The sequence below is a fragment of the Diceros bicornis genome, unplaced genomic scaffold, assembly GCF_020826845.1.
Source record: "Diceros bicornis minor isolate mBicDic1 unplaced genomic scaffold, mDicBic1.mat.cur scaffold_55_ctg1, whole genome shotgun sequence".
NCBI classification, from domain to species: Eukaryota; Metazoa; Chordata; class Mammalia; order Perissodactyla; family Rhinocerotidae; genus Diceros; species Diceros bicornis.
Genome location: NW_026691429.1, coordinates 939,309 through 964,963, shown reverse-complemented (window position 1 = coordinate 964,963; position 25,655 = coordinate 939,309). Strand labels below are relative to the sequence as shown.

At 40.8% G+C, this 25,655-nt stretch overlaps 1 protein-coding gene across 1 annotated transcript in view; it reads left to right on the top strand.

Annotated features, from left to right (window-relative positions):
• The window catches only part of LOC131403108 (centrosomal protein kizuna-like), a 39,885-nt gene that overhangs the window by 671 nt on the left and 13,559 nt on the right, over positions 1-25,655 (top strand). Inside the window, exons 2-3 of the mRNA XM_058537455.1 lie at positions 47-650; positions 1,095-1,198. Of these exons, the coding sequence (XP_058393438.1) occupies positions 47-650; positions 1,095-1,198 (708 nt within the window). The remainder of the gene's footprint in view (positions 1-46; positions 651-1,094; positions 1,199-25,655) is intronic.

The window sequence follows — 25,655 nt, the reverse complement described above, 5'->3', positions numbered from 1 at the left end:
TGTTCATACACAATACATTTAACTCACGTCTCTTTTGGTGCTGCAGGTTGCAATGCAGGCAGGGATTAACTTGGGGACAGCTGTGTCAAGAGGATTGTATCAACCAGCAACAATCTTTATGGGCCGCCAGATGTCAGCCATCTCAAGCGCTGGAGATGTTAGTACAGAGCAGAAATCTCCCCAACCCACGAAGAACTTCAGAACAATTCTTGACCCACGTTCACAGCAACAGACAGCCCAGAGCAGTGATGTGACAGACAGCTATGTAGTCTGCACTAATAGTGGCACACAGTGCTTAAATAAGTCTGACAAAATAGATGGAAGGACATCTCTTCAGATTGGTGAGAAAACGCCAGTCACAGCCAGCCCATTGTCTGAGGAGGAACAGACTCATTGCTTGGAGATAGGAAGCAACTCACGTCACGGCAAGAGTAATTTATCTGAAAGCAAAAAGTCTGCTGAACTCCATTCCCTGTTACGGGGAAGATTACGTCCAGGAAGCAGAACCACTGATTTAAAGTGTGACAGTTCCAGCAGATCAGGGGCATCAGAGGGAGAAATACTGACACGGGAACATATTGAAGTCAAGGAAGACAGTGCCAGACTACCAGTCGCTCCGATATCAGTCTCAGAATACTGTGCATCTGAAAGTAAGTGTTCTCAAGAGAAGCATTCTGCTCAGGAAGGTTTCTCAGGTGGGGTGAGAGGCTGAGATTGTTTGCTGATTTTTGTTGGTATTTAGTTTTTCTGGGTGGTAGTGGTCTTATGTAAGAACAAAGTGTACTCTCTAATTTTATCTTTTGTCAAAAAACAAAGTACAGTGGTGACTTTGCCAACAAATTCCATTCTAATGAATTCTTAAATATGTATGTGGAAATATTCTTACAAGCGAATTCTCTGATTTTTAAACTCATTGTTATATTTTTAATATATTTAATAAAATATTTTTAATGAGTTTTTAAATACTGTAATTAATCATGTATTGTTTCTACATGTTTTAACTGATGAATAATCCCATTCTGTGAGGTGGAACGTCTTACCTCGCTTCTCCCTGCACTTAGTGATCAGTAGTCTCTTCATATCCCCTCTTCCAGATCATCCTCCTCACGGGGACCCCGAGGCACAGAAGCCCTTCAGGAAAATGCAGCAACAGCAGGAAGAGGAAAGTCTGAGCAGCAGCAGTGACCTCACAGTTGCCGTAAGTGAAGATGGTCTGATTTTAGAGAGTCCAGAACCACAGCCAGATCCGAGTGACAAGATGGAGGGAGAAGATGGAATAGAGGCCTTAAAATTAATCCACTCTGAGCAAGAAAGAGGTGCCCTATCCACCGAAAAACATAATTGTATTTTGCAAACTCTAAGCTCTCCTGATTCAAAAAAGGAATCCTCCACTAACTCACCAACAAGAGAGTAAGCCATTGAATTTTTTTTTACTATTCTGTTTTTAATTATAGACGTTTTTAGAGATCATTCCACTGGGAATGTATTGTCGAACACTCAGTCATGAATGTATAAGTTCCTTACTCATAAATAATCTCTTAGCAAAGGTCTAATTTGCTTTCTTTTCTTTTTTTATAAAATAGCTTTAAAAGTCTGAATATCATTGAAATCATGGTGATTTGCAGTTTATAATTATATCCAAACAATCCCTGGTTAATTCATAAGTCATTCCCCCCACCCCTACCCTCCAGCCTTTTAAGAAAACAAATCATTTTGAAGTTGTGGTAACACAGAAGGTGACAAACGGTTAAACTTACTAGGAATTCAGCTTTAGAGGCTAGGAACTTTGTATCTAATTAATTTGCTTAATCCTAATATCCCTTGTCATGGTGTCATTTTTGTCATACGATTAAATATGAGTTAATAAGTTCTTCTAAGTGTATATCTAAGCCAGCTTTCCTTTTCTGAATGTAAATATGAGGACACTGGAATCTTTAATGTTAAATAGGAACAACATCAGTGTTATACATTTTGAGCACTTATTATAATATCCAACTCATGAAAGCTCATGTATAATTTTTTATTATTGATTGGAGGTACTAGGTGGAATTGTGTAGAAAACATGGAAACTGTTGAAAACCAATTCTGCAATGAAAAATAACTCTAATAGCATCAAATCTCTTTTAGGAGTGGAAGGAACCTACGTAACAAACTAAGGTAGATCTCACCTTTTAAAAATGAGGAAATCAAGGCTAGGGGCATAGGAATGACACGGAGGCCGTTGGGGCAGACCTTCCATACAGCCTGCCTCCCCAACCCACATGCCACCACTAGAATTTTCTGTTACACTGTGATGCCATCACTCTTTCTTTCCAACAGTCCCAGCAACAGTGAAAAGCCAAGTGGGCATCCTTGTATATGAGGGGATATGTTCTCTTTTAGAGCAGCGTTGCACCTTTAATGTATTGCCTCTTACCATTCATTATCTACTTATGGTGAAAATTTTAATTTATAGTCTGATTGACTTTAAAGTGATGTTCAAGAAATATTTATTAATAGCACATCCAAGTACAAAGTACTTGTACTGTGGATGGAAGAACCAACATGGTTCCTGTCATTGGGAAATTTGATTTATTAGAGTGGCAAGCCAAATGGATTTTTTTGTGTGTGTGTGAGGAAGATCGGCCCTGAGGTAACATCTGCCAATCCTCCTCTTTTTGCTGAGGAAGACTAGCCCTGGGCTAACATCCATGGCCATCTTCCTCCACTTTATATGGGACGCCGCCACAGCATGGCTTGACAAGTGGTGCGTCAGTGCGCGCCCGGGATCCAAACCAGCGAACCCCGGGCCGCCGCAGCGGAGCGCATGCACTTAACCGCTTGTGCCCCCGGGCTGGCCCCCCATTGGATTTTTCTAGTAAGAATACTTCTCTCGTCAAAGAGGTACAGGTATTATATACTACATCATCAGAAACTTTATTACTAGAGATAGAATGTATCTGTTTTGGGTTTCGTATTTGTAGGCTTCTTTTTATAGCAATTCATTGGACAAGTAAGTAGTTTGGTGGATTAACTGGGGGACTAGCGTACTTACCCAGGACTCAGGCTTTTTCTGAGATGAAAAAAGTTGGGTATGTGTATAGAATTAAGAATGTTCTCTCTCTCCTTCTCCTATATGACTGACTTTTTCCTATGATCTTAAAGCCAAGTTCCTCAGAATTTTGGGATATAGTTTTCCAAAATTTGTTAGAAAATATGGGCATTTGGGGAATTTTTGAATAGTTTGTCCTAATGGAATGGTCCCAGGATGAAAGGTCAGTCAGCAATGGTTGTTTTCTGTCTGTTACCAAATTTGAGCCCATTGATTTTTCTGTGGTAAAAGTACTACCCAGGGGCCGGCCCTGTGGCTTAGCGGTTAAGTGCGCGCACTCCGCTGCTGGCGGCCCAGGTTCGGATCCCAGGCGCACACTGACGCACCGCTTCTCGGGCCATGCTGAGGCCGTGTCCCACATACAGCAACTAGAAGGATTTGCATCTATGACATACAGCTATCTACTGGGGCTTTGGGGGAAAAAATAAATAAATAAATAAACAAAACAAAAAAAAAAGTACTACCCAGGAATAGGTTGAAGGTGGTTTAAATGATCCTGGTTAAACTGCTGACATCCTCACCGCTTTTGAGGCGCTGCGTTCTCTTATTTCCTCTTTAGCATGAGCTCTTCTCCTTGCTCTGAGGGTTAATTATTCATCTGAGACTATAGTGTCATATTTACAGAGCTAATACTATGACCTCAAAGGTTCATTATCTCAGTTTACTTTAGGGTCTGTTGGGGGCCTGGAGAAAAGTCACTTGAATGAATTTTAGTTAACAAAGATCGAGAGATGGGACAAAGGAAGACACATAGAAGGATCTGAACAGGAAAGCGGAACCTCTGATTTGATGAGAATGATGATAGATACTATGTTTGAGCACATCTATGTGCCAGCTGAGTTGCTGACCTTGAACATAAAACTTGGTCTTAAGCTTCCTGGCAGTGAAGGGAAAATAGATGTGCAGTATGCAGCGTAGTTTCCATCTGAGGAGAAAAGTGAAATCAAGGGTGACTTTTGGTGGTGTTTTCTCTTGTTTTTTGTTTGTTTTATTTAAAAAAACTTTTTAACAGCTTTATTGAGATATAATTCACGTACCATACAATCCACCCATTTAAAGTGTATAATTCAAGAGTTTTTGGCATATTATATTATTAATATTTAAATGCTGTGTTAAAATGTATATAACATAAAATTTTCCATTTTTAAGTGTACAATTTAGTGACGTTAATTATGTTCATGATATTGTACAACCATCACCACTACCTATTTCCAAAACTTTTTTGTCCCCCTTATATATTTGTCCTTTTGGTCTATTTCAATTCACATAACATTTTCAAGATTCATCCATGTTGTAGCAGGTATCAGAACTTCATTCCTTTTTAGGCTAAATAATATTCCAGTGTATGGATATACCACATTTTGTTTATCCATTCATCTGTTGATGGACATATGGATTGCTTCTCTGTTTAAAAGCCAAGCATCTTTGAGAAGGTTCATGACCCACCCCCATGGATATTTCCAGATAATTGAAGACCAGCTTGTGCTTCCTGCACAGTTCCTTCATTGCAAGCTATAATTCACATTTCTCACAAGGAAGCATATTAGAATGAAGCTGAGTAAAAGCAATGTTGTTAAAAAGGAGGACCTTGAATCTCATTGTTAAAGAGTAGTTTGCTGCAAACATTGGTACAAAGCTTCATGACCTAAAACACCAGACATTTATTATTTTTCAGGTGCCAGGTGGTTGGCCCAGTGTCATTTGGGGCTACAAGAATTATTTGGCCAGGTGTCCCTTATCGTCCAGTAGAGTAGTCCAACCTCAGTCACCTGGTGGTGGTAGCAGGGTTCCCAGCACAGCAAGAGGGCAAGCCCCAGTGCACAAATGCTTTAAAGTGTCTGCTTGTGTCAGGTTTGCTCATGTCCCATTGGCTAAAGAAAGTCACAGGACCCAGCCTAGAGTCAAGAGGTGAAAAAATATAATCCACCTCTTGATGGGATGAGTGGCAAAGTCACATTGCAAATGATTGCACACAGGAATGGGAAGATTACGGTTGCTTTTTGCAATCCACCACAGTACTTGAGGACAAATTCAAATGAAGATAACCTCAGTGTGAGTCAAAAGGGTCAGGAAAGGTTTTATCCCGGGGTGTTGATGCAGCATCTTGAAGGCTGTAAAGGCTTGAATAAGAAGGAGGAGGGAAAGGAGTGAATGAGGTCTGGAGGAAGAGTGCAAGAAGGAATGCAGATACAGAGAACACAAAGGGCGTGGGAGGGCAGAGCAAAGCGTGTGACTAAGGGCTCATTGAGCAGGGCTTGTTGGAGTAAAGGTTTAAAATGTTGCCTGGGTCATGTTTGAGAAAGACCTTGAATATCAGGGTAAAGAATTTAAAGTTCCTTCTCTGTGTTTTCCAGAACTATTGAAGGTTATTTTAAGAGAAGAGTGGTATGGTGAGTAACTTGATTTAGGAGAATTAATCTGACATCATTAGTTTCATCAGGATTAATTGTATACACTGGTGGGCAGAATTCTGAGATGGCCCCTGAGGTTCCTGCCCCCTGATGTACACTCTGTATAATCCCCTCACTTTGCGTGTGGGCAGGACTGTGAGTTTGAAGGATTTCCTTTCTGTGATTAGGCTATGTTACGTGACAGAGGTAAAGAATTTTGCAAACATAATGAAAGTCCCCAAATCAGTTGACTTTGAGGTAATCAAAAAGGAATTGTTCGGGGTGGGCCAGACCTAAACAGATCAACCTTTAAAAGGGACTGGGCACTTACTGAAATCAGATTCAAAGCAGCTGAGATACTCTCCTGTTCACCTGAAGAAGCAAACTTGCCATCTTATGATGAAGGCCACGTGGCAGACGATGGTATGTGCCCTGTGGGAGCTGAGGGCCTCAGTCCTATAGCCACGAGGACCTGAATTCTGCCAACAACCAGTGAACTTGGAAGAGGACCCTGAGCTTTAAATGAGATTGCCTATGAGGAGATGATAAAGATTAAATGAGATCATAAGGGTGAAGCCGTTATCCAATAGGGCTGGTCTCTTAAAAGAAGAGGAAGAGACACCAGAGCTTTCTTTCTCTGCCATGTGAGGACACAGTGAGAGGTGGCCATCTGCAAGTCTCACTAGGAACCAAATCAGCTGACACCTTGATCTTGGACTTCCCTGCCTCTAGAATTGCAAAAAATAAATTTTTGTTGTCTAAATCACCCAATTTGTGATATTTTGTTATGGCAACCTGAGCAGACTAATAAACCTGGCTAGAGGTTTATCCATTTTGTTGGGTTTTTCCCCAGAGAACCAGCTTTTTGTCTTTTGATTTTCTTTATTGTTTGCCTATTTTCAATTTCATTGGTTTCTGCTCTAAATTTTATTACTTCTTTTCTTCTGCTCACTTTGAATTTAATTTGCTCTTCTCTTTTCTAGTTTCCTAAGGTGGGAGCTTTGATTATTGACTTTTAGAGCTTTCTTCTTTTCTAATGTGTGCATTCAGTGCTATAAATTTCCCTGGAAGCACTGCTTTCACTGCATCCCACAAATTTTGATAAGTTGTATTTTCATTTTCGTTCAGTTCAAAATATTTTTAAATTTCTTCTGAGACTTCCTCTTTTACCCATGTGTTTAGGAGTGTGTTGTTTAATCTCCAAATATTTTGAGATTTCCTAGCTATATTTCTGTTATTGATCTCAGTTTAATTCTGTTGTGGTCTGAGAACATACTTTCTATGACTTCTGTTCTTGTAACTTTGTTGAGGTGTGTTTTATGGCCCAGAATGTGGTTTGTCTTAGCAAACGTTCCATGTGACCATGTGTATTTTGCTGTTGTTGGATGAAGTATCTTATAAATGTCGATTAGATCCAATTTAATGGTGCTATTCAGTTTAGCTATATCCTTGCTGCTTTTTACCTGCTGGATATGTTAGTCACCGACAGAGGTGACTAAATATTCAACTATAATAGTGGCTTTATCTATTTCTCCTTGCAGTTCTATCACTTTTTGCCTGTGTATTTCAATGCTCTGTTGTTAGGTGCATATACTTTAAGGATTTTTGTGATATTCCTAGGTGTAGATTTTTTGGGTAATTATCCTACTTGGTGTTCTCTGAGCTTCCTGGATCTGTAGTTTGGTGGTATATGTTGTTAACTTCGGAAAATTCTTAGCCATTATTACTTCAAATATTCCTTCTGCTCCTTTCTCTCTTTCTCCTCCTTCTGGTATTCCCATTACTTGTATGTTACACCCTTTGTAATTATCCTACAATTCTTGGATGTTCTGTCCCATTTTTTTTTCATTCTTCCTTCTCTTTGCATTTCAGTTTGGGAAATTTGTACTGACATATCCTCAAGCTCACTGATTCTTTCCTCAGCTATGTCCAGTCTATTGGTGAGCCCCTCATAGATGGTCTGTTTTGAGTTTGATGTTTAGTTTTTTGGTTTTGAAATTATGTAGACCATTTAAAATTAATTATTTTTTATAACCCCCTGTATTAAAGAACCAAACTGTTCTCTCTTCTAGTTATAGTACCTTAGTTGAAAATCCCATTTTGTAATTCCATTTTGAGTCAACCAAAGTTTCCTGAATACCTAGTAGGCCCAAAGCTCTGTACTGTGAGGTATGGGGTTGTAGCAATCTGAAATATGGCTGCAAATTCTTCAACACTCCTCTTATTAAAAGATGGGATCTCTCTCCCCTTCCCTTGAATATGGATGGGCTTATGACTGCTTCAACCAAATAGAGCATGGTAGAATTGATCCTCTATGACTTCCAAAGTTGAGTTATAAAAGGCCGTGCAGTTGCCACTCTTTTTGCTGGAACATGTGTTCTTGGAACCCTGAACCACCATGTAAGAAGTCTGACTATTCTGAGACTGCTGTGGTAAAGAAATTATGTGTAGGTGCTCTAGACTGTGGTCCCAGCTGTGCCCATCCTTGCAGCTATCCCCTCCAAAGTACCAGACATGTAGGCGAAGCCTTCTTGGACCCTCTACCAAGTGCATCCACCAGCTGATATCACTGAATAACCTCTCTCAATAATACCTAAAACAGAAGAATCCACTCAGCCAAGCCCTGACTGATTTTCTGATCCACAAAGTCATTAGATAGAATAAAATGGTGGTGTTTTTTTTTTTTATTATTGTTTTGTGTGTGTGTGTGTGTGTGTGTGTGTGTGTGTAAGGAAGATCAGCCCTGAGCTAACATCCATGCCAATCCTCCTCTTTTTGCTGAGGAAGACTGGCCCTGAGCTAACATGCATGCCCATCTTCCTCTACTTTATATGGGATGCCGCCACAGCATGGCCTGACAAGTGGTGCGTGGTGCCCACCCGGGATCCAAACCCAGGCTGCCAGCAGCGGAGAGCGCACACTTAACCACTACACCACGGGGCCGGCCCCAAAATGGTTGTTGTTTTAAGCTACAAAGCTTTGGGGTAGTTTGTTACGAGTCTATAGATAGCTAGTATAGGACTTTGTTCATTTAACATTAAATATTTACTGAGTGCCTACTCTGTCCCAGGCACTACTCTTGCTCTTATGGTATTTATGATCATGCGTGTGGAGGGGAGGAAGAAAACACAAACCAATAAACAATCTGTGTGAAAATATTATGACAAAGAACGAGCAGGTTAAGTGCATAGAGAATGCATAGATGCAATTTAGTGTAGGATACTCAGGGAAAGTCTCTGTGGTGATTTGACATTTGAGAGGAGATCTAAAGTGAGTGAGAGTAAGCCACATTAAATTGTACCCATGCCTTCTCTGTCTATTTAACCTGCTTTATTCTTTGTTACCTTAATTTTCACCCTGGTATATTTGTTTGTTTATCAATTTATGTTTCATTTCTCTCCTTCAGTGTCTTGGAGATGAGTGGGATATATCTTGAGGACGAGAATACCATGCAGCAGGAACAGCAAGTACAGAGGCCCTCTAGTGGCAGCATACGTGGTGTTTCTAGGAACAGCAAAGAAGCCAGTGCAGCTGGACCACAACAGGTGAGTGAGGAAGGTAGGAGATGGAGTGAGAGAAATATCAGTGGGCCACATCACAAAGGGTCTTGTAGGCTGTAGGAAGAACTTTGGATTGTGCTTCAAGGGAGGTGAAGAACCACTCTGGCTGCTTAATGGAAAATGAACTGTAGGGGACAGGGTGGGAGCAAGGAGACCTGTTTAGAGAATATTACAGTAATCTAGGGAGTAGGTGGTGGCGCCTTGGGCCAGGGTGGCAGCAGTGAGAAGTGTCAAATTCTGGATATACATATATTTTTTGTGTTTAAAAAAAAACACAGGGCCGGCCCCGTGGCTTAGCGGTTAAGTGCGCGCGCTCCGCTGCTGGCGGCCCAGGTTCAGATCCCGGGCGCGCACCGACGCACCGCTTCTCCGGCCATGCTGAGGCCGCGTCCCACGTACAGCAACTAGAAGGATGTGCAACTATGACATACAACTATCTACTGGGGCTTAGGGGGGGAAAAATAAATAAATAAAATAAAATAAAATAATACATAACATGAGATCTATCCTCTTAACATTTTTTAAGACTTTATTTTTTGGAACAGTTTTAGGTTCACAATAAAATTAAGAATTAGGTACAGAGATTTCCTATATACCGCCTGCCCCTACACATACATAGCCTCCCCCATCATCAATATCCTACACCAGAGTGGTACATTTGTTACAACTGATGAACCTGCATTGACACATCATAATCACCCAAAGTCCACAATTTATATTACAATTCACCCTTGGTATTGTACATTCTATGAGTTTGAACAATGTATAATGACATGTATCCATCATTATAGTATCATAAAGAGTATTTTCACTGCCCTAAAAATCCTGTGTGCTCTACCTATTCATACCCCCACCCCCACCCCCTGCTAACTACTGATCCTTTTACAGTTTATAGTTTTGGCTTTTCCAGAATGTCATATTCTTGAAATCGTATAGTATGTAGCCTTTTCAGATTGGGTTCTTTCACTTAGTAATATGCCTTTGAGGTTCCTCCATGTCTTTTTGCGGCTTGATAGATCATTTCTTTTTAGTGCTGAATAATATTATGTTGTCTTGATGTACTGCAGTTTATCCATTCACCTACTGGAGGACATCTTTGTGACTTCCACATTGTTGGCAATTATGAATAAAGCTGCTGTAGACATCCATGTGCAGGTTTTTGTGTGGATGTAAGTTTTCAGTTCATTTGGGTAAATACCGAAGAGTGCAATTGCTGGATTGTTTGGTAAGACTATGTTTAGTTTTATAAGAGGCTCCCAAACTGTCTCCCAAAGTGGCTGTACCATTTTGCATTCCCATCAGCAATGAATGAGAGTTCTTGTTTCTATAATCCTTGTTAGCATTTGTTATTGTCAGTTTTTTTGGATTTTAGCCATTCTAATAGGTATGTAATGATATCTTCTTGTTTTAATTTGCTGTTCCCTAATGACATATGATGTTGAGTATCTTTTCATATGCTTATTTACCATCTGTATATCTTCTTTGGTGAGGTGTCTGTTCAGATCTTTTCCCGTTTTTTAATTGGGTTATTCGTTTTCTTATTGTTGAGTTTTAAAGAGCTCTTTGTATATTTTGGATATAAGTCCTTTATCAGATGTGTCTTTTGCAAATATTTTCTCCCAGTCTGTGGCTTGTCTTCTCATTCTCTTGATGTTATCTTTTGCAGAGCATAAGTTTTTTAATTTTAACGAAGTCTAGCTTATTAGTTATTTTGTTCGTGGATCATGTCTTTAGTGTTGTGTCTAAAAAGTCATCACCAGGGCCGGGCCCGTGGCTTAGCGGTTAAGTGCGCGCACTCCGCTACTGGCGGCCCGGGTTCAGATCCCGGGCGTGCACTGACGCACTGCTTCTCTGGCCATGCTGAGGCTGCGTCCCACATACAGCAACTAGAAGGATGTGCAACTATAACATACAACTATCTACTGGGGCTTTGGGGAAAAAAAAAAAAAAAGGAGGAGGATTGGCAATAGACGTTAGCGCAGAGCCGGTCGTCCTCAGCAAAAAGAGGAGGATTAGCGTGGATGTTAGCTCAGGGTTGATCTTCCTCAGAAAAAAATAAAAAATAAATAAACAAATAAAAAGTTATCACCATACCCAAAGTCATCTAGACTTTCTCCTATGTTATCTTCTAGGAGTTTTATAGTTTTATATTTTACATTTAGGTCTGTGATCCATTTTGAGTTAATTTTTGTGAAGGGTATAAGATCTGTGTCTAGATTCATTTTTGTTCATGTGGATATCCCGTTCCAGCACCATTTATTGAAAAGTTAACATTTTTACATGTACAGTACAATATTGTTAACTGTAAGCACACTGTTGTATACCATATCCCTAGAACTTTTTCATCTTGAACGACTGAAACGTCATACTCATTGAACAGTAAATCCTCATTTCCCTCTTCCCCCAGCCCCTGGCAACCGCCATTCTACTTTCTACTTCTATGAATTTGACTACTTCAGATATCTCATATAAGTGGAACCAACCAGTGTTTGTCCTTCTGTGACTGACTTATTTCGTGTAGCATGATGTCCTCAAGGTTCATCCATGTTGTAGCATCTGACAGGATTTCCTTCTTTTTATGGCTAAATAATATTCCATTGCATGTATATACTACATTTTCTTTATCCATTCATCTGTCGATGACATTTAGTTTGTTTCCCCCTCTTGGCTATAATGCTGCAGTGAATAATGCTGCAGTGAACATGGGAGTGCGGCTGTGTCTCTGAGATCCTGATTTCAGTTCTTTTGGATAAATACCCAGAGTGAGATTGCTGGATCATATGGTAGTTCTATTTTTAATTTTTTGAGGAACTTCCATGCTGTTTTCCATAGCGGCTGCAACATTTTACACTCCCACTAATAGTGCACAGGGTTCCAGTTTTTCCACATCCTCAACAATACTTGTTCTTTTCTTTTCTTTCCTTTTTTTTTTAATAATGGCCATCCTAACAAGTATGAAGTGATATCTCATTGTGGTTTTGATTTGCATTTCCCCGATGATAAGTAATGTTAAGCATCTTTTCATATACCTGTTGGCCATTTATATATCGTCTTTTGAGAAATATCTATTCAAATCCTTTCTCCATTTTTTAATCAGGTTATTTGGTTTTTTGCAGTTGAGTTGTTAGAGTTCCTTTTGTATTTTGGATGTTAACCTCTTATCAGATATATGGTTTGCAGATATTTTTCCCATTCTGTAGGTTGCCTTTTCACTCTGTTGATTGTTTCCTTTGCTGTGTAGAAATTTTCTAGTTTGATGTAGGCCCACTTATCTATTTTTGCTTTTGTTGCCTGTGCTTTTGATGTCATATTTAAGAAATCATTGCTAAGACCAATGTCAGGCAGCTTTTCCCCTATGTTTTCTTCTAGGAGTTTTACAGTTTCAGGTCTTACGTTTAAGTTGATTTTTAAGTCTATTTTGAGTTGATTTTTGTGTATAGTGTAAGATAAGGGTCCAGTTTTATTCTTTTGCACGTGAATAACAGCACCATTTGTTGAAGAGACTATCTTTTCCCCATTGTGCCTCCTTGATGCCTTTGTCAAAGATCAGTTGACTATATATATGTGGATTTATTTCTGGGTTTCTATTCTGTTCCATTTGTCTGTGTGTCTGTGTTTATGCCAGTACCATACTGTTTTGATTATTGTAGCTTTGTAATATGTTTTGCAATCAGTAGATGTGACTCCTCCAGCTTTGTTCATTTTCTCCATGTTATTTTGGCTATTCAGAGTCCTTTGTGGTTCCATATGAATTTTAGGATTGGTTTTTCTATTTCTGTGAAAAATGCCATTGGGATTTTGATAGGGATTGCATTGAATGTGTAGCTCACTTTGGATAGTGTGAACATTTTAACAATATTAAATCTTCCAATCCATGAATATGAGATATCTCTCCATTTGTCTGTCTCTCCTTTAATTTCTTTCAGCTATGTTTTGTAGTTTTTAATGTACAAGTCTTTTGCCTCCTTGGTTAAATTTATTCCTAAGTATTTTATTCTTTTTGATACTATTGTAAATGGGATTGTTTTCTTTGGATTGTTATATAGAAATGCAACTGATTTTTGTATGTTGATTTTGTATCCTGCAACTTTACTGAATCATCAGAGTATAAATGCACTTTAAAGCCGTGGACCCTGAGAAGAACATTAGGCAATGAGTGTGAATAGGAAAGCAGCCCAAGGCCTGGCTCCACATTCAAGGTCAGGAAAATGAGAAGGAAACAGCAAAGGAGTTTGAGGCGAAGCTGCAGGGAAGAATCAAGAGAACCAAGAAGAAGTTGTGCTGCAGATGCCAAGTGGAGTATTTCAAGTGAGGTTTAGAAGGATTAAATAACCTTAGAGGTGCAGCTAGCGTTCGAACTGACCGCCGGATGCCAGAATTCATGCTCTTAATTTCTGTGCTCTACCATGCAAATCACAATCATAATGGTGATATACCCTTCAATAGCACCCACTCTGTGCCAGGCACTGTTCTGAAGAGCTTTGTTTATAATAATCCATTTATTCCTATCATCATTACCCTTTTACAAAGGAGAAAACTGAGACACAGAGAAGTTATGTTCAAAGTCACAAAGTGGCTCAGTGTACTTTGAGCTCGGCCGTCTGGGTCCAGAGTCTGTATTCTTAACTGATACCCTGGGCTGGTTCCCAGTAACTCTCTACTGCCTAAAAAACTGGAATATCAGAGATAATATTTCATTAGGTTGAATAAGGAAGCTCCAGAAGCAAATGAGATTATTTAATTAGGAAAAGAAAAGAAAACTAAGCGGTGGCAATTTGAGCTTTTGCTCTGTCCGTATTGATTTTTGTGCCTTCCAGCCTCAAATAAGCTGAGGAAGTGCTGTGTGCCTTTCTTCAAGCCTGAGCAAAGTACTCGCAGAGTTGCTTTGTTCCTTCCCCCCTGGAGTATGGCTGACAGCAAAACGTAATGCTGCCTTTTACACTAAATAAATGAAAGCCTTGGTTTCTCAGGGTCATAAAAATGTGATCACATGAAGTGAATCTCCTCTAGTGATTTTAATTTAGCCCCTCTTCAAAGTTAAATATGGGAAGGAGGTTCTTGCATCTGAAATTCTTGCATAAAACTGTGTTTCTTGTAGAATTTACCCGCAAGTCACTCTAAGCGGAGCTGGAAGCATGTTTATGGATTCAGTGTTCCTTCAGATGTGATGATGCCTTCAGGTGTCTGCTTCACTTGCTTTTTTTCTTCACCACTGTCTCTTGTTTCTCCTGGACCTGACCTCTGCCCCTCAGCAAGTGGCCCCCTGAGCTTTTTCTTGCTGCCCCACAGATGATTGCTTTTGTTCCCAAAGTAAGGTTGTGCATTACACTTTTGAAAAGATAACCTGGTGCCAGCAGGTGGGGCTGTCAGTGTATCCCCTTCCTGTTCTGCCTGGCACTTCATGCCCCAGTCTTGCCTGTGCCTCTCCTGTTAGCTCACCTACTTTGATCTGAAAAATCTAAGACTTTCCTTATCTTTATTTTGGTTTAAATTTTTACAAGTCCAGAACCAGGCTTCCAAGAGGGCAGCAGTCCTCAGACCAGATGGTCAGCGAAGTAGGCATTAACTGTCACTCAGTGTCTGTACGGGAGATGTTAAAAGAAGTCTCCATTGACCGACCTGAACCTGGTTCCCCAGCCTTTCCCACCCTTCTCACCATAGGCTTCTGGCCTCAGTCAGAAGAGGTGGGTGCCCTAGAGCAAAGGCAGGAGTCGGGGATACCGAGAACACTCGCAGAGGTTAAAACCAGAGGGACTTGTAACATTTCTTGCAAGACAGGTGCACTGATGAAAATTCTCTCAATTTTTGTCTGCTTTTTGCATTTCTTAAATGCTTATACGTATATTGATGTTTTCATTCATCTTGAGTCAATTTTGAAAATGTAGAGTGTACTAGAAAAATTTTCTAGTTTCTTAATACTTTTTTAAGTTTTCAAATTTGTGGGCAGCTTTTATATTTTACAATTTTTTTCTTTTTTTCTTTTTTTTTTTTTCTGAGGAAGATCATCCCTGAGCTAACATCTGTTGCCAGTCTTCCTGTATTTTGGGTGTGGGTCACCACCACAGCATGGCTGCCGACAAGTGGTGTAGGTCCACGCCCGGGAACTGAACCTGGGCCGCCAAAGCAGAGCATGCCAAACTTAACCACTAGGGCACGGGGCTGGACCCTATATTTTAGAATTTTTACCGTGTCAATAATTATGTTTCTTTTTCATTCATAATTTTATGTCTGCCCAACTTTTTTCATCAATCAATCCTGCGTGAGATTTGTCTATTTTATTAATTTCTCCAAATAATCAGATTTCATCCCGTCTGTTGCTTTTTAAAAATCTCGTTTGTTTCTGTTATTATCTTTATTATTCCCTTTTTACTTTGCTTGGTTTTACCATGTGGTTTTTTTCTAACTGAGTTGAATGCCTAATTTTCAATCTTTCCCATTTTAGAACATATACTTCTGAGGCTTTAAATTTCCATGTAAGTACTGCTTGACTTGCACCCCACTGGTTTTGACAAATAATGCTATCACTCCCATTCAGTTTTAAGTATTTTAATTTAAGTATCTAAATGTTTATAATTATTATATCTTTTTCTTTGACATAGGTATTATGTAAAATGATTTTTGGTTGTTTCTAAACATATTAGGGGAAAAGAGGATTCTCTTTTCATTATAGATTTCCAATTTTATCACATTGTTGGCAGAGAATGTGTTCTGAACAACATCTGTCCTTTGGTCTTTGTTGATTGGCCATAGTAATGGCCAATTTTTATAAATGCCCATAATGCAAAAACATGTATATTCACTCTTCATTGGGTAGGGTTCTGTATGTTTCCGTTAGCTCGAGCTTAATAATTACATGATTCTAATCACCTATATATTTACTAATTTTTGTTTCATCTATAAGTTTCTGACCTTTCAAAATCTGTTGTTAATTAATATTTTTACTTTCTTTCCAGACAGTATAAGTACCTTAGAGACTGGATCTCCATTTCTTCCCCATGGGTCTGCTTCTGTTTTCTTTTCTTTCTCTCGCTTTTTAATCACTCTTGTCTTGTTTTTCTCAAATCTCTGGCAATTTTTGAATGGATATTGTGTAGGAGCATTTTGGGAGTGATTTGAGGACAAGGAAGTTTTCCTCCTCTAAAGAGGATTTGCATTTGCTTCTGGCAGGTGCCTGGGGCAGAAGTGATCCTGGGTCCCTTTCATCCAGGTTGAAGAATTGAGACAGTGTGAAGCCAGGCCTTGGTCCCTTTGAGGGCCAGACTCAGTTTCACCGTTATCCACAGGAAGCAGCCCTTTGAAGTTCCAGTTCAAAGTGTGGGTGATTTATTAAGGTTCCCCTTCGTTGGTAGACCTGGACTTCAGTTTTTATTCTCCCACTCTGTGGGATTGCCTGGAGCTCCACTCAGCTTCTCAGACTCTCAGCTGCCTTTTCTGGAATTGGCACATGCCCTTCAAAGAAAAATTGCCCCAGATGTTAGGCTTATCTCTCTGAATTTCCTTTTTTTCTAGGTTTTGATCCTGTAATTCATCACTGCCTTATCTCTCTAAGCTATCAAAGAGATATTTTTTATACTTTTTTTTGTTCTTAGTGCAAGGATTGGCCTGCATTACCTAGGATGCCTTTACAAGAAGCAGAAGTCCTTGTCATGTGCTCTTTTTAAAATGAATTTTATTATTGAAGTATAGCCTACATACTAGTGAACAAATCATGAGTGTACTGCTCCATTAATTATCACAGAGTGAACACAGCTGGTAACCCCCACCCAGTCAAGAAATAGTATCAGCACCCTGAAGCCTACCTGGTGTCTCTTCTTCCCTTCTCCCTCATAGTCGCTTCCACTTGGCTGCTGCTTCCTTTCTGAAGGCCGGGGAAACCAGATATCGTTTGGCCACTTTCAGTTTTAGTTATGAAATGCATAGCTTTGACAAAGTCATTTCTAATTTAGTTTTTCTTTTACCTTTTAAATCTATTGGTGGAACAGTTTTCTCCCCTTCCATTTCATCTTTCTTTCCTTGTGATGAGCCCTCCCAAGTCTTTTAACAATTTGTCCTTTTAAATTATACACAGTACTTTCTTATTTTATTATGTGTGGTTACTAGAAAGCCTTCCAAACTCATAACCGTCTGCTGACATGGAGAATATGCGATTTCAGAATATTATGTTTTGTACACATTTATGAAAAATTATCCAGAATATGAACCTGTTCCCTTTTATTTCTCCTGTCAGGCTAGCCCTGTCCCTAATTCCCTTTCTTTAACTAGAGATGATCACAAGAAACAAATCAGGAACTTAGTGATTTGTTTGGAATGTTCTCTTTCTCTTTCCCTGCTCTAGACCACAGGAAGACTGGCAGAGCCATGACCTTTTGTGATTATAGTCTTGGATCTCCTTTTGACCAGTATCATCTTTTGACTAATTAAATTTGACTTCAAAGTTCTAGTTTACTATCTTCATCAGATTGATTTTTTCAGCTAAAGCACCTGGTACAGTGACTGGCACATGTTGGCATTTGATAGTTAATGGTAATCTGATAGTGTGGTTCTGGAAGTCAAGATGCAGGGACATACATGACATATAAAGGGAATGGCCAACCTCTTTTTTTTTTTTTAAGTCAGAAATGAACTTGGCTTCTGTCTCTCCTACTCTGACTCTTAGCAATTTGATAAATTTAATTTCTAGCATCAAAGAATCAGAATCCTGACAAAATGGACAGTTTGTTTTATTTAGCCCTTTTCACTGAGAAGTGTTGGGTATGATGCACCGTAAGTAGAGCTTGTGCTTAGCATCAGTACATGAGGTCACCAGCGAGGCTCCAGAAGTCTGCGAGTTCAACCAGGAAATCATCATCCAATTGGGTGTGATCAGAAGTTTTCCTAAAACCTGAGATACCTTCCAGAAACAAGATAATCAGGGTGGAAAATTGATCATAAAGGAAAATCGTAGACCAGGGAGCTGTAAGAGGCTCTCTGAAGCAAGGATGTGTGAGCAGCTGGAAAAGGGTCAGCCTGCAGCTGGGGAAAGGGAAGGCGAGAGGCAGAATTGAGCAATTATGTACTGGGTAGTACTGTTCTGCGGAGAAGGGTGCTGAGTCCGGGGTGGACAACTTGGGAAATGTCCTCTGGAGTGGGACAGTGGTGTTTTACCACACTTCACTGTGGCCTAACTGAAATCTTTAATCTTTTGTTAGAGTTAGGCTTAAGGTTGTTATATAAACTTGATATGCTAATGTTTATAATAATGGTAATAATTTCGATCATCTTTGAGTGCTTACTGTGTACCCGATGCTGTGCCAGCTGCTTTACATACATTATCTCATCTGCTGCCGCAGCCCTATGCAGTGGAGGTGTCGTTACCTGCGCTTTACTGATAAAGAGACCTGGAATCTTTTCTGGGCCTATGTCTGGTGAGAGGAGTTCTCCTGCACTCAGGCGGGGCAGGTGGGCCAGGCTGGCTTTCCTAGTTTTATGGCTCCAGAGCTCCCTCTTCTGTTGTTCTCCCAGAATGTTTGTATGTGGCCTCTTACTTTCTTAGATCCCTTGGCTCTTTTCCCCTCCTCCACTTGAAATGGAAAGATTCTTCCTCTGCCGTTATTGTCCCAGTTAAGTTCAATTTAGAGTTCACTCCCAGCAGCTTCTCCTCAGTGCAGAGCTCTGCTGAAACGGCACTTAGACTGGTAAGGTTCTGGAGTGGTAGGGCCCGGATTGCTCCTGCACCTACCGCAGTCCCTCTGTTCTAACCCTTGAAATGGACCTGCAGCCCCCTTGCAGATGGGCTGCCCTTCTCACCTCAGCCTGCCAGTGAGTACCGCTTGACGATGTGGAGGTTCTTGCATTCTCAGGAACGTCATTCATACTTTTGCTGTCCCTCCACTTCCTTCTGTACAATTGCAGATATAATGGGGGTTTAGTTGCTATCAGTAGTTTGTTCCACTCACTCATATTTTGTCACATAATTTTGTCATAGATATTATGCATGAATTTTTGGTTTGCTCTCCTAGTTGTTCTATCATTTTTTTATATTTATATAAGGGAATTCAGGGAGATTTTTAAAAATAAAGGCTGTGCTGCCACTGTTTTCCTAGAATCCCTCTTATCATTTGATGTTTAAGTGAGTTACAACATTTTTGGGGAGATGTCTCAATGAAGTGTTAAGAGGCCCTATTCCAGCACTCCGGGAGCCAAATAAGAGATGTAGAGGGAGGGGAGGGAGGAGGCGATTGGGGAGAGGGAGAAAGGGAGGGCAGGGGGAAAGAGAGACTAGGGAGGCTGATGAGAGAATATAGCAGGCCTGCATCTCTGCTAGGGAGGGAACCAGCAGGCCACATTCCACGAGGGCTGCAGAAAAATTAGACCTCTTTCAATACAAATTTGAGATCTAAAAGTAGTTTATTCTGAGTGGAACAAGTTTACCTATGGTTTCAAAAGTTGGAGAGGAGACTCTAGGGGTCAAGTCTTGGTTGTTTAAGATTCAAATAAGGTAGGAGAGACTGGAATATGGCCAGGTTTCCAAGAAAGTGGGGCTAACAACAAACAAGCCTCAGGGAGAGGCCGTGTGTCAGTGTTGCAGTCAGCAGGCCCAGCTGAGCCTGAATTTAGTCCAGCCCAGGCTCCAGATGTGAGTGTAGAAGCCTCCAGATAATTCCAGTCACCTGTGTTCCACATCACCCCGTGATATTCAGACTGAGGTCCCTGACATTGCAGAGCAGAGACAAGCCACCTGCCCTGTGCCCTGTCCAAATTCCTGACCCGCAGAAGCCATGAGCATAACAAAAAGTTGTCGATTGTTGTTTTACACCACTAAATTCAGGTTAGCTATTACAAGCAATAGAAAACCAGAATAGCCATGGTGATTGGTTTGGCTGATGAAAGGAGATTAGCCATTCCAGATTTTAAGAGAGGAATGGCTGGAGCACAGGCCTGGAGACAGACCAGCATGGCCCATGTCTAGGGAACTGTTGGTCACTCCAGCTGAAGGAGTGGCTCATGTGGCAGAGTATAGCACCACTGCAGGCCAGGGGAACACATTCAGGGGCTACAGGGGTCTTGTTCTTATCCCTCCACACCCAGCACATGAACAGCCCCTCGATCCTGCTTTGTGCTGGCCCAGCCACACCAAGAGCAAAGATTCTGCTGTTACTGGTATTTATAAAAAGGAGACATGGTAGGGGAGCAGAGTGACAGGGGTAGGATCATCATTTTAAGATACCTCCCTTAAATTCTTTTCAATGAAATGTAAATTTGAATTATGGAAAAGCCATCCATCAGAGTTCTTTTTTCAAACTTGGCTTTCTGGCCTTGTTGAACATTTACCTATTAATTATCTTGATATACCAGGCTACAAATAACGGGAACACTGTCTCGAACTGCCTTAAACAATAAACACATTTTTGTTTATTTCTGGAAGTCCGGGAGTAAAGCAGGCCCTGGGATTGGTTGATACTGCCCTTCACTTTTGTCATCAAAGACCCAGGTCCTTTCCGTTTCCCTGCTCTGTCATCCTCAGTGCTGACCTCATCCTTAGGCCAGGAACAAGATGGTGGCAGCGGTGTTCTTATGGACTGAGTTGTGTCCCTGCAGAATTCATATGTTGAAGCCTGAACCCCCAATGTGATGGTATTTGGAGATGGGCCCTTAGTGGGTAATTAAGGTTAGATGAGGTTATGAGGGTCAGGCCCTCGTGATGGGATTAGTGCCCTTATGAGAAGAGACCTGAGAGAGCTCTCCTCCTCTCTCTGCCCTGTGAGGACACAACAAGAAGGCAGCCGTCTGCAAGCTAGGAAGTGGGCCCTCACCAGGAACCAAGCCAGCCAGCACCTTGATCTTAGACTTGATCAGTTCCTTATGGCTCATCTTCCCTTTTATTCTCTTAAACTTATATTTCTCACCTTTTGAAGAGCAGTTGTTGAGCTATTGGTGATAGGCTTCTAGAAAAACGAAACTTATTTTAAGCTGGGATTTGATAAGGAACATTTGAGCTTGATAACTGAGTGGGAAAGCTTGCATTCAGTGAGGGCTTTTGTGAGGGAATCTGTGCAGATAGGCCAAGCAGATAAGAAAAACTCAAAAAGCAATAAGTGAGACCTTGATATGTTTTCTTGTGCTTTTGTACTGAATCTCACTATTTTGAGTCCCAGTTAGGAGACTTACAGTATTACTTTAACCTACAAGAGAGATGTGAGGAGCACTTCTGAACACCTTGTGTTTAATGGCCTTCAACTAGTTGTCTAACTTTTTTCTATTTTCCTTTGTCAGTGTAAATTCATTTTAATTTGCTTGTCATTTTTGTGGACTGGAAGTGTGTTTGAATCTGCTGCTTAAAACAATGCTAGATTCGTTTTCTTTAGTGCAGTGATTCTCAGATATATTCCAGTAGAATTCTCCTGCTATTGAGTCAAGTGGTCTTTTCCAATTTTTAGGAAAATAAATCTTTGTAATTTTGAGAACTTCCTCAAAATTATTTTAATAAAACTTTGGTTACCTGCTATAGCTTGCCTACTGGAAGAGAAAATGAATGAGAGTACCAAATGAATAATAATGAAAAATGTGAAATCAGCTGATCCTGTTAGGTTTGATAGATTGGTTTTTCATCATGGGTATTTGTGTTAGTGGTTTGATTTTTATGTTGTATACATATATTCATTGTCCGCTAGTAAAAATGGTCCTAATTTGTGTGATGAAATGACGTATATCAGTACTTCATGATATTTTACAGAAAGTTCTAAGAATTCCAGGTGTTCTGCCACCTTAAACATTGAAAAGCACAACTTTCTAGGATAATTGAATCCCTAAAAGAATTTCCAGTGCTGGGTCTGGGATTGATGGTGCTTGCTGATCAGATGTTATATATTACATGGATGTATGCTGGACATGGTTGTTTTGGAGCATTATTACATCTGTAATCATGGGCACAGCTGAAACTGGTTTCTGCTGTTTTGAAAGGTGTACTTACCTGGAATTGGGGATGTGCTTGTCTTACATCCCCTGAACTTCCACACTGACGAGAAGCCTTTTCACCTGGCTCCCAGGGTCTACCCAGGAGGGCATTATTTCCTAGCTTGCATCCCGCCTGCCTTTCCTCCCGGTTAATCCCCTTTATTCATTCATAATGATGGTTTGTTATCATTCACTTTCTTGTTTCTTTTGGCTTCCTTTTAGCAGCTTCTTAGGTGAATGAGCATTTGAATAATAAATTGATTCAGCTTCTTCATTTTAATACAGTATTGGCCCTCTGAAGGAGCCAGCAGAAAACCAGCACAATTTTGTCAGTAATTCTGTCTTTGATTTCTACCATACTCACATAGCAGGAGGCAATCGTTAATAGCCAAGTGTTCAGTCTCCTTCCTGCTGGTGCCCTCCCAGGGTGCTGCCACTCCCATCTCATTGTCATCATGGAGGTGGGCCCCGAACAATGAACAATGAGTCAGAACCCAGGGAGGGACCTGCCCTACAGGTCTGAGCTCTCCCTCAGTGGAGGGTGACTGCCCTAGACCCCATTCCCATTCATCAGAGTTAATTGGCTTCTAAGGAGACTCACTTATCCCAGAGAAGTGACATACTAACTTATTTCAGAGTCTGAACGTTGCCTGAGCCCTCAGTAAGCCCATCCACCATCCCATCATGCCTTCTGATTTGCCTTCTCCCTGGATCCCCTCACGTAGCATAATCTTTGCCAGCCCAGTCTGGTCCTCCTTGTCTCTTCTCTTACAGACGCACGTACACCTGCACATGCACATACACACATGTGGAGACAGATGGAGAGCCGTGTAACAGCAAAAGTCTGGTGTTTTGTTTTATGATCCTCTGTTAGTCCTTAAGCTCCAGCAAAGATGATTCTACCCTGAAAATATCAGATGCCCTTTTACAAAAAGCGCCCTCTAGAGTTTAATTATAGAACCAATTATGATAATGTCTAATAAAAAAATTTATTATGTTCATAGTATTCTTTAAATTTAGTCAAAATACAAGGCCTGATTGTATTACATTTCTGAAAGGTGTCGGGGGAAGAGGGGGAATCTCCCTCTGCCCTTTTCCTTAAGGTTCTTATGGCTGACCAAATAACAAGACAGGTTAGCAGGAGAAAATAATACCAAGTTTAATAACATGTATACATGGGAGAAAGCAGGGACACTGCGTTTCTCAACACAATAGCAGAGATTCTCGTCTTAAATACCATGTCCAACCAAAGACAAGGAGGATGTTGGGGGTGGGGGGTGTCAGTTACAGGAGATTATCACTAAAGCACTGTAAACAAGAGTAAGGCTTATTATGCAGTTTTAAGGCCTCACCTTCTACATTGATAAGTCTCTAGAAATGAGGTCATCCCCTCTCTTCCCAATACAGAGAGGGAGATACCTTTACAAATGGAGACTTCCCTTGTAAATGATTGTCTGGTAACCCCTCGCAGGGCCATCTAGAGCATGTGGCCAGAGAGACAGAACTTCCGATAAGATGGGCTTGTTGGTGCCTTTTCTATTGTAACCTCTATCCTACATTATCTTTATAGCAGTCATGATAATAACTCCTTCCTGAAACAGATCTTTTGTTTTAAATTCTTTAGGCAGTTTGGGAGGGGCAACTCAAATATTCTTCCTGAGTTCTCTGAGTCCTTATTGTCTTCAGCTCGAAATAATCTGCATACCAGAGTGGTGCTTCCTGGGGTAGCTTGCCCTGAGCACTATCAAAGGCATAAAGTTGTATGATAAGACATTTACCCTCTATGTTCTTTTTTGCAGCAGATATTTAAAGCCAGGTCACTTTAGGTGACTGGCTCCATAAATCTGTTGTGTGCACCTCAGATTGGAGGGTGCAGCCAGCACCCTAATGACAACACCCCTCTGGCGACACATCTGTGCTGATTTAAAGGAAATCCAGGGAGCAAGAGTAAATGTTTCCAGTGTTCACCTTCCCAGCAAAGAGGATTTTTATCAACTCAGGTGTTAAGTTTGGGATCCACAGACCTATCAAAGAGCAAATTAAGAACACATCCATTTCAGGGCCAGCCCCGTGGCTTGGCGGTTAAGTGCTCACGCTCCGCTGCTGGTGGCCTGGGTTCGGATCCCGGGCGCGCACCGACGCACCGCTTCTCTGGCCATGCTGAGGCCGTGTCCCACGTACAGCAACTAGAGGGATGTGCATCTATGACATGCAACTATCTACTGGGGCTTTGGGGTAAAAAATAAATAATAAAAAAAAAAAAAGAACACATCCGTTTCATAAAGGAACCATCCTTTATGCAGCCATCGCTAATGACTCGGCTGCTAAAATCTCATTATGGGTTCAGGCTGGTTATCTCTGTTTAAGGGTAGAGGGAAACACCCTATTATAAATTCTCTCAGGCCTCCCAGCACCTCATTAAGCAACTTAAAAAACAAAAAAAGGAAAGGTGATATGGGAGAAGGAGTAGTTCTGAAAATTAAAATGGAACAGAATGATGTTTTGAAGCCAAAGAGGGGGAAAAGGCAAGGGTTTTGCTTGTGAGGCCTCTGCTACAATAAAGAGGACCTTAACGCAGGCAGACCGTACCCTACAAAATGCAGCCCATAATTCAAGCTGTCAGCTTAATCACGCTGTTTCCAGGTATGGAGAAGGAGCCCTTGTTTCCTGGGTCCAGAGAGAGAGCCTTGTTTGCTGACCCCTAGCTGCAGCCTGCCGCTGCAGACCGCCCCGCTCTGTTGGCCTTTGTGTTGCTGTCCCCTCCTTCCCTCATTTTTGGCATTGTGTTCCCTTCAAGTGGCCCCCTGGAAGGGACCACCCAGGGGGCTGCACAATGGGGACCAAGGGAGCCACCAAAACATAGGTTTTGTAAGACAGCCCGTTAAAAGAAAAATACTCTTTAACTATGTATGTGTTTGTCCTTTCTACAACTGTTTTGTGTGGCAAACAAAACCCCGTATACAGACTTCTCTGTGGCCGCACATACAGCTGTTCCAGCCATTGGGTGTCAGGCTTGAGATAGTTCCTCCCAGTTTATTTTCCCAGGGCACTAATTCTTGATGTGGTTTATATTTACATGTTTGGATTTATGGTCAGGAAACTTGATATCAGAGTAAACAAATTGCACTGGCTTTATGAAACTATTTTATCAATAGTCTTCAGAATTGGTGGCAATACTCTTGGGTGAAACTTGTCTGTAATGCTACTTAACAAAAGCTAGCAGCCGGAATTCAGTTCTCAATAGCCATTTACACCTCTGTAAAAGGATTAGCTCTCGCCAATTGTTACACTGTTTAAATCTTAATTTGCATCTTTATGGAGGTAGGGCTTCTACAGACCTCTCTGGTTCTCTGATGTATTTGTGTACCTGTGGGTGGGAGGTCACTGGAGGTTTTCTCTTATTGGTGAAGGTGCTAAATTGCTTCAGGATGACCAGTAAGCTACACAAATTGAATTAGCATATCAGGGTTTGACTGACAACAGCCCGCTTTGGTTCGTTAGTTATATTTTGTAGCAGTTGTGGTCTTTGAGTGTTGGGTGCATGAATGCATTCTGTTACTTCTGTTTAGACTTAACAATTCTCATGGGTCTTAGGAGGATTTTAAATGTTGTTGATTGTAATCAACAAATTTCCTTGGGAATTAAAGTGAAAAACAGAACCAGAACATGATCAAGTGATGG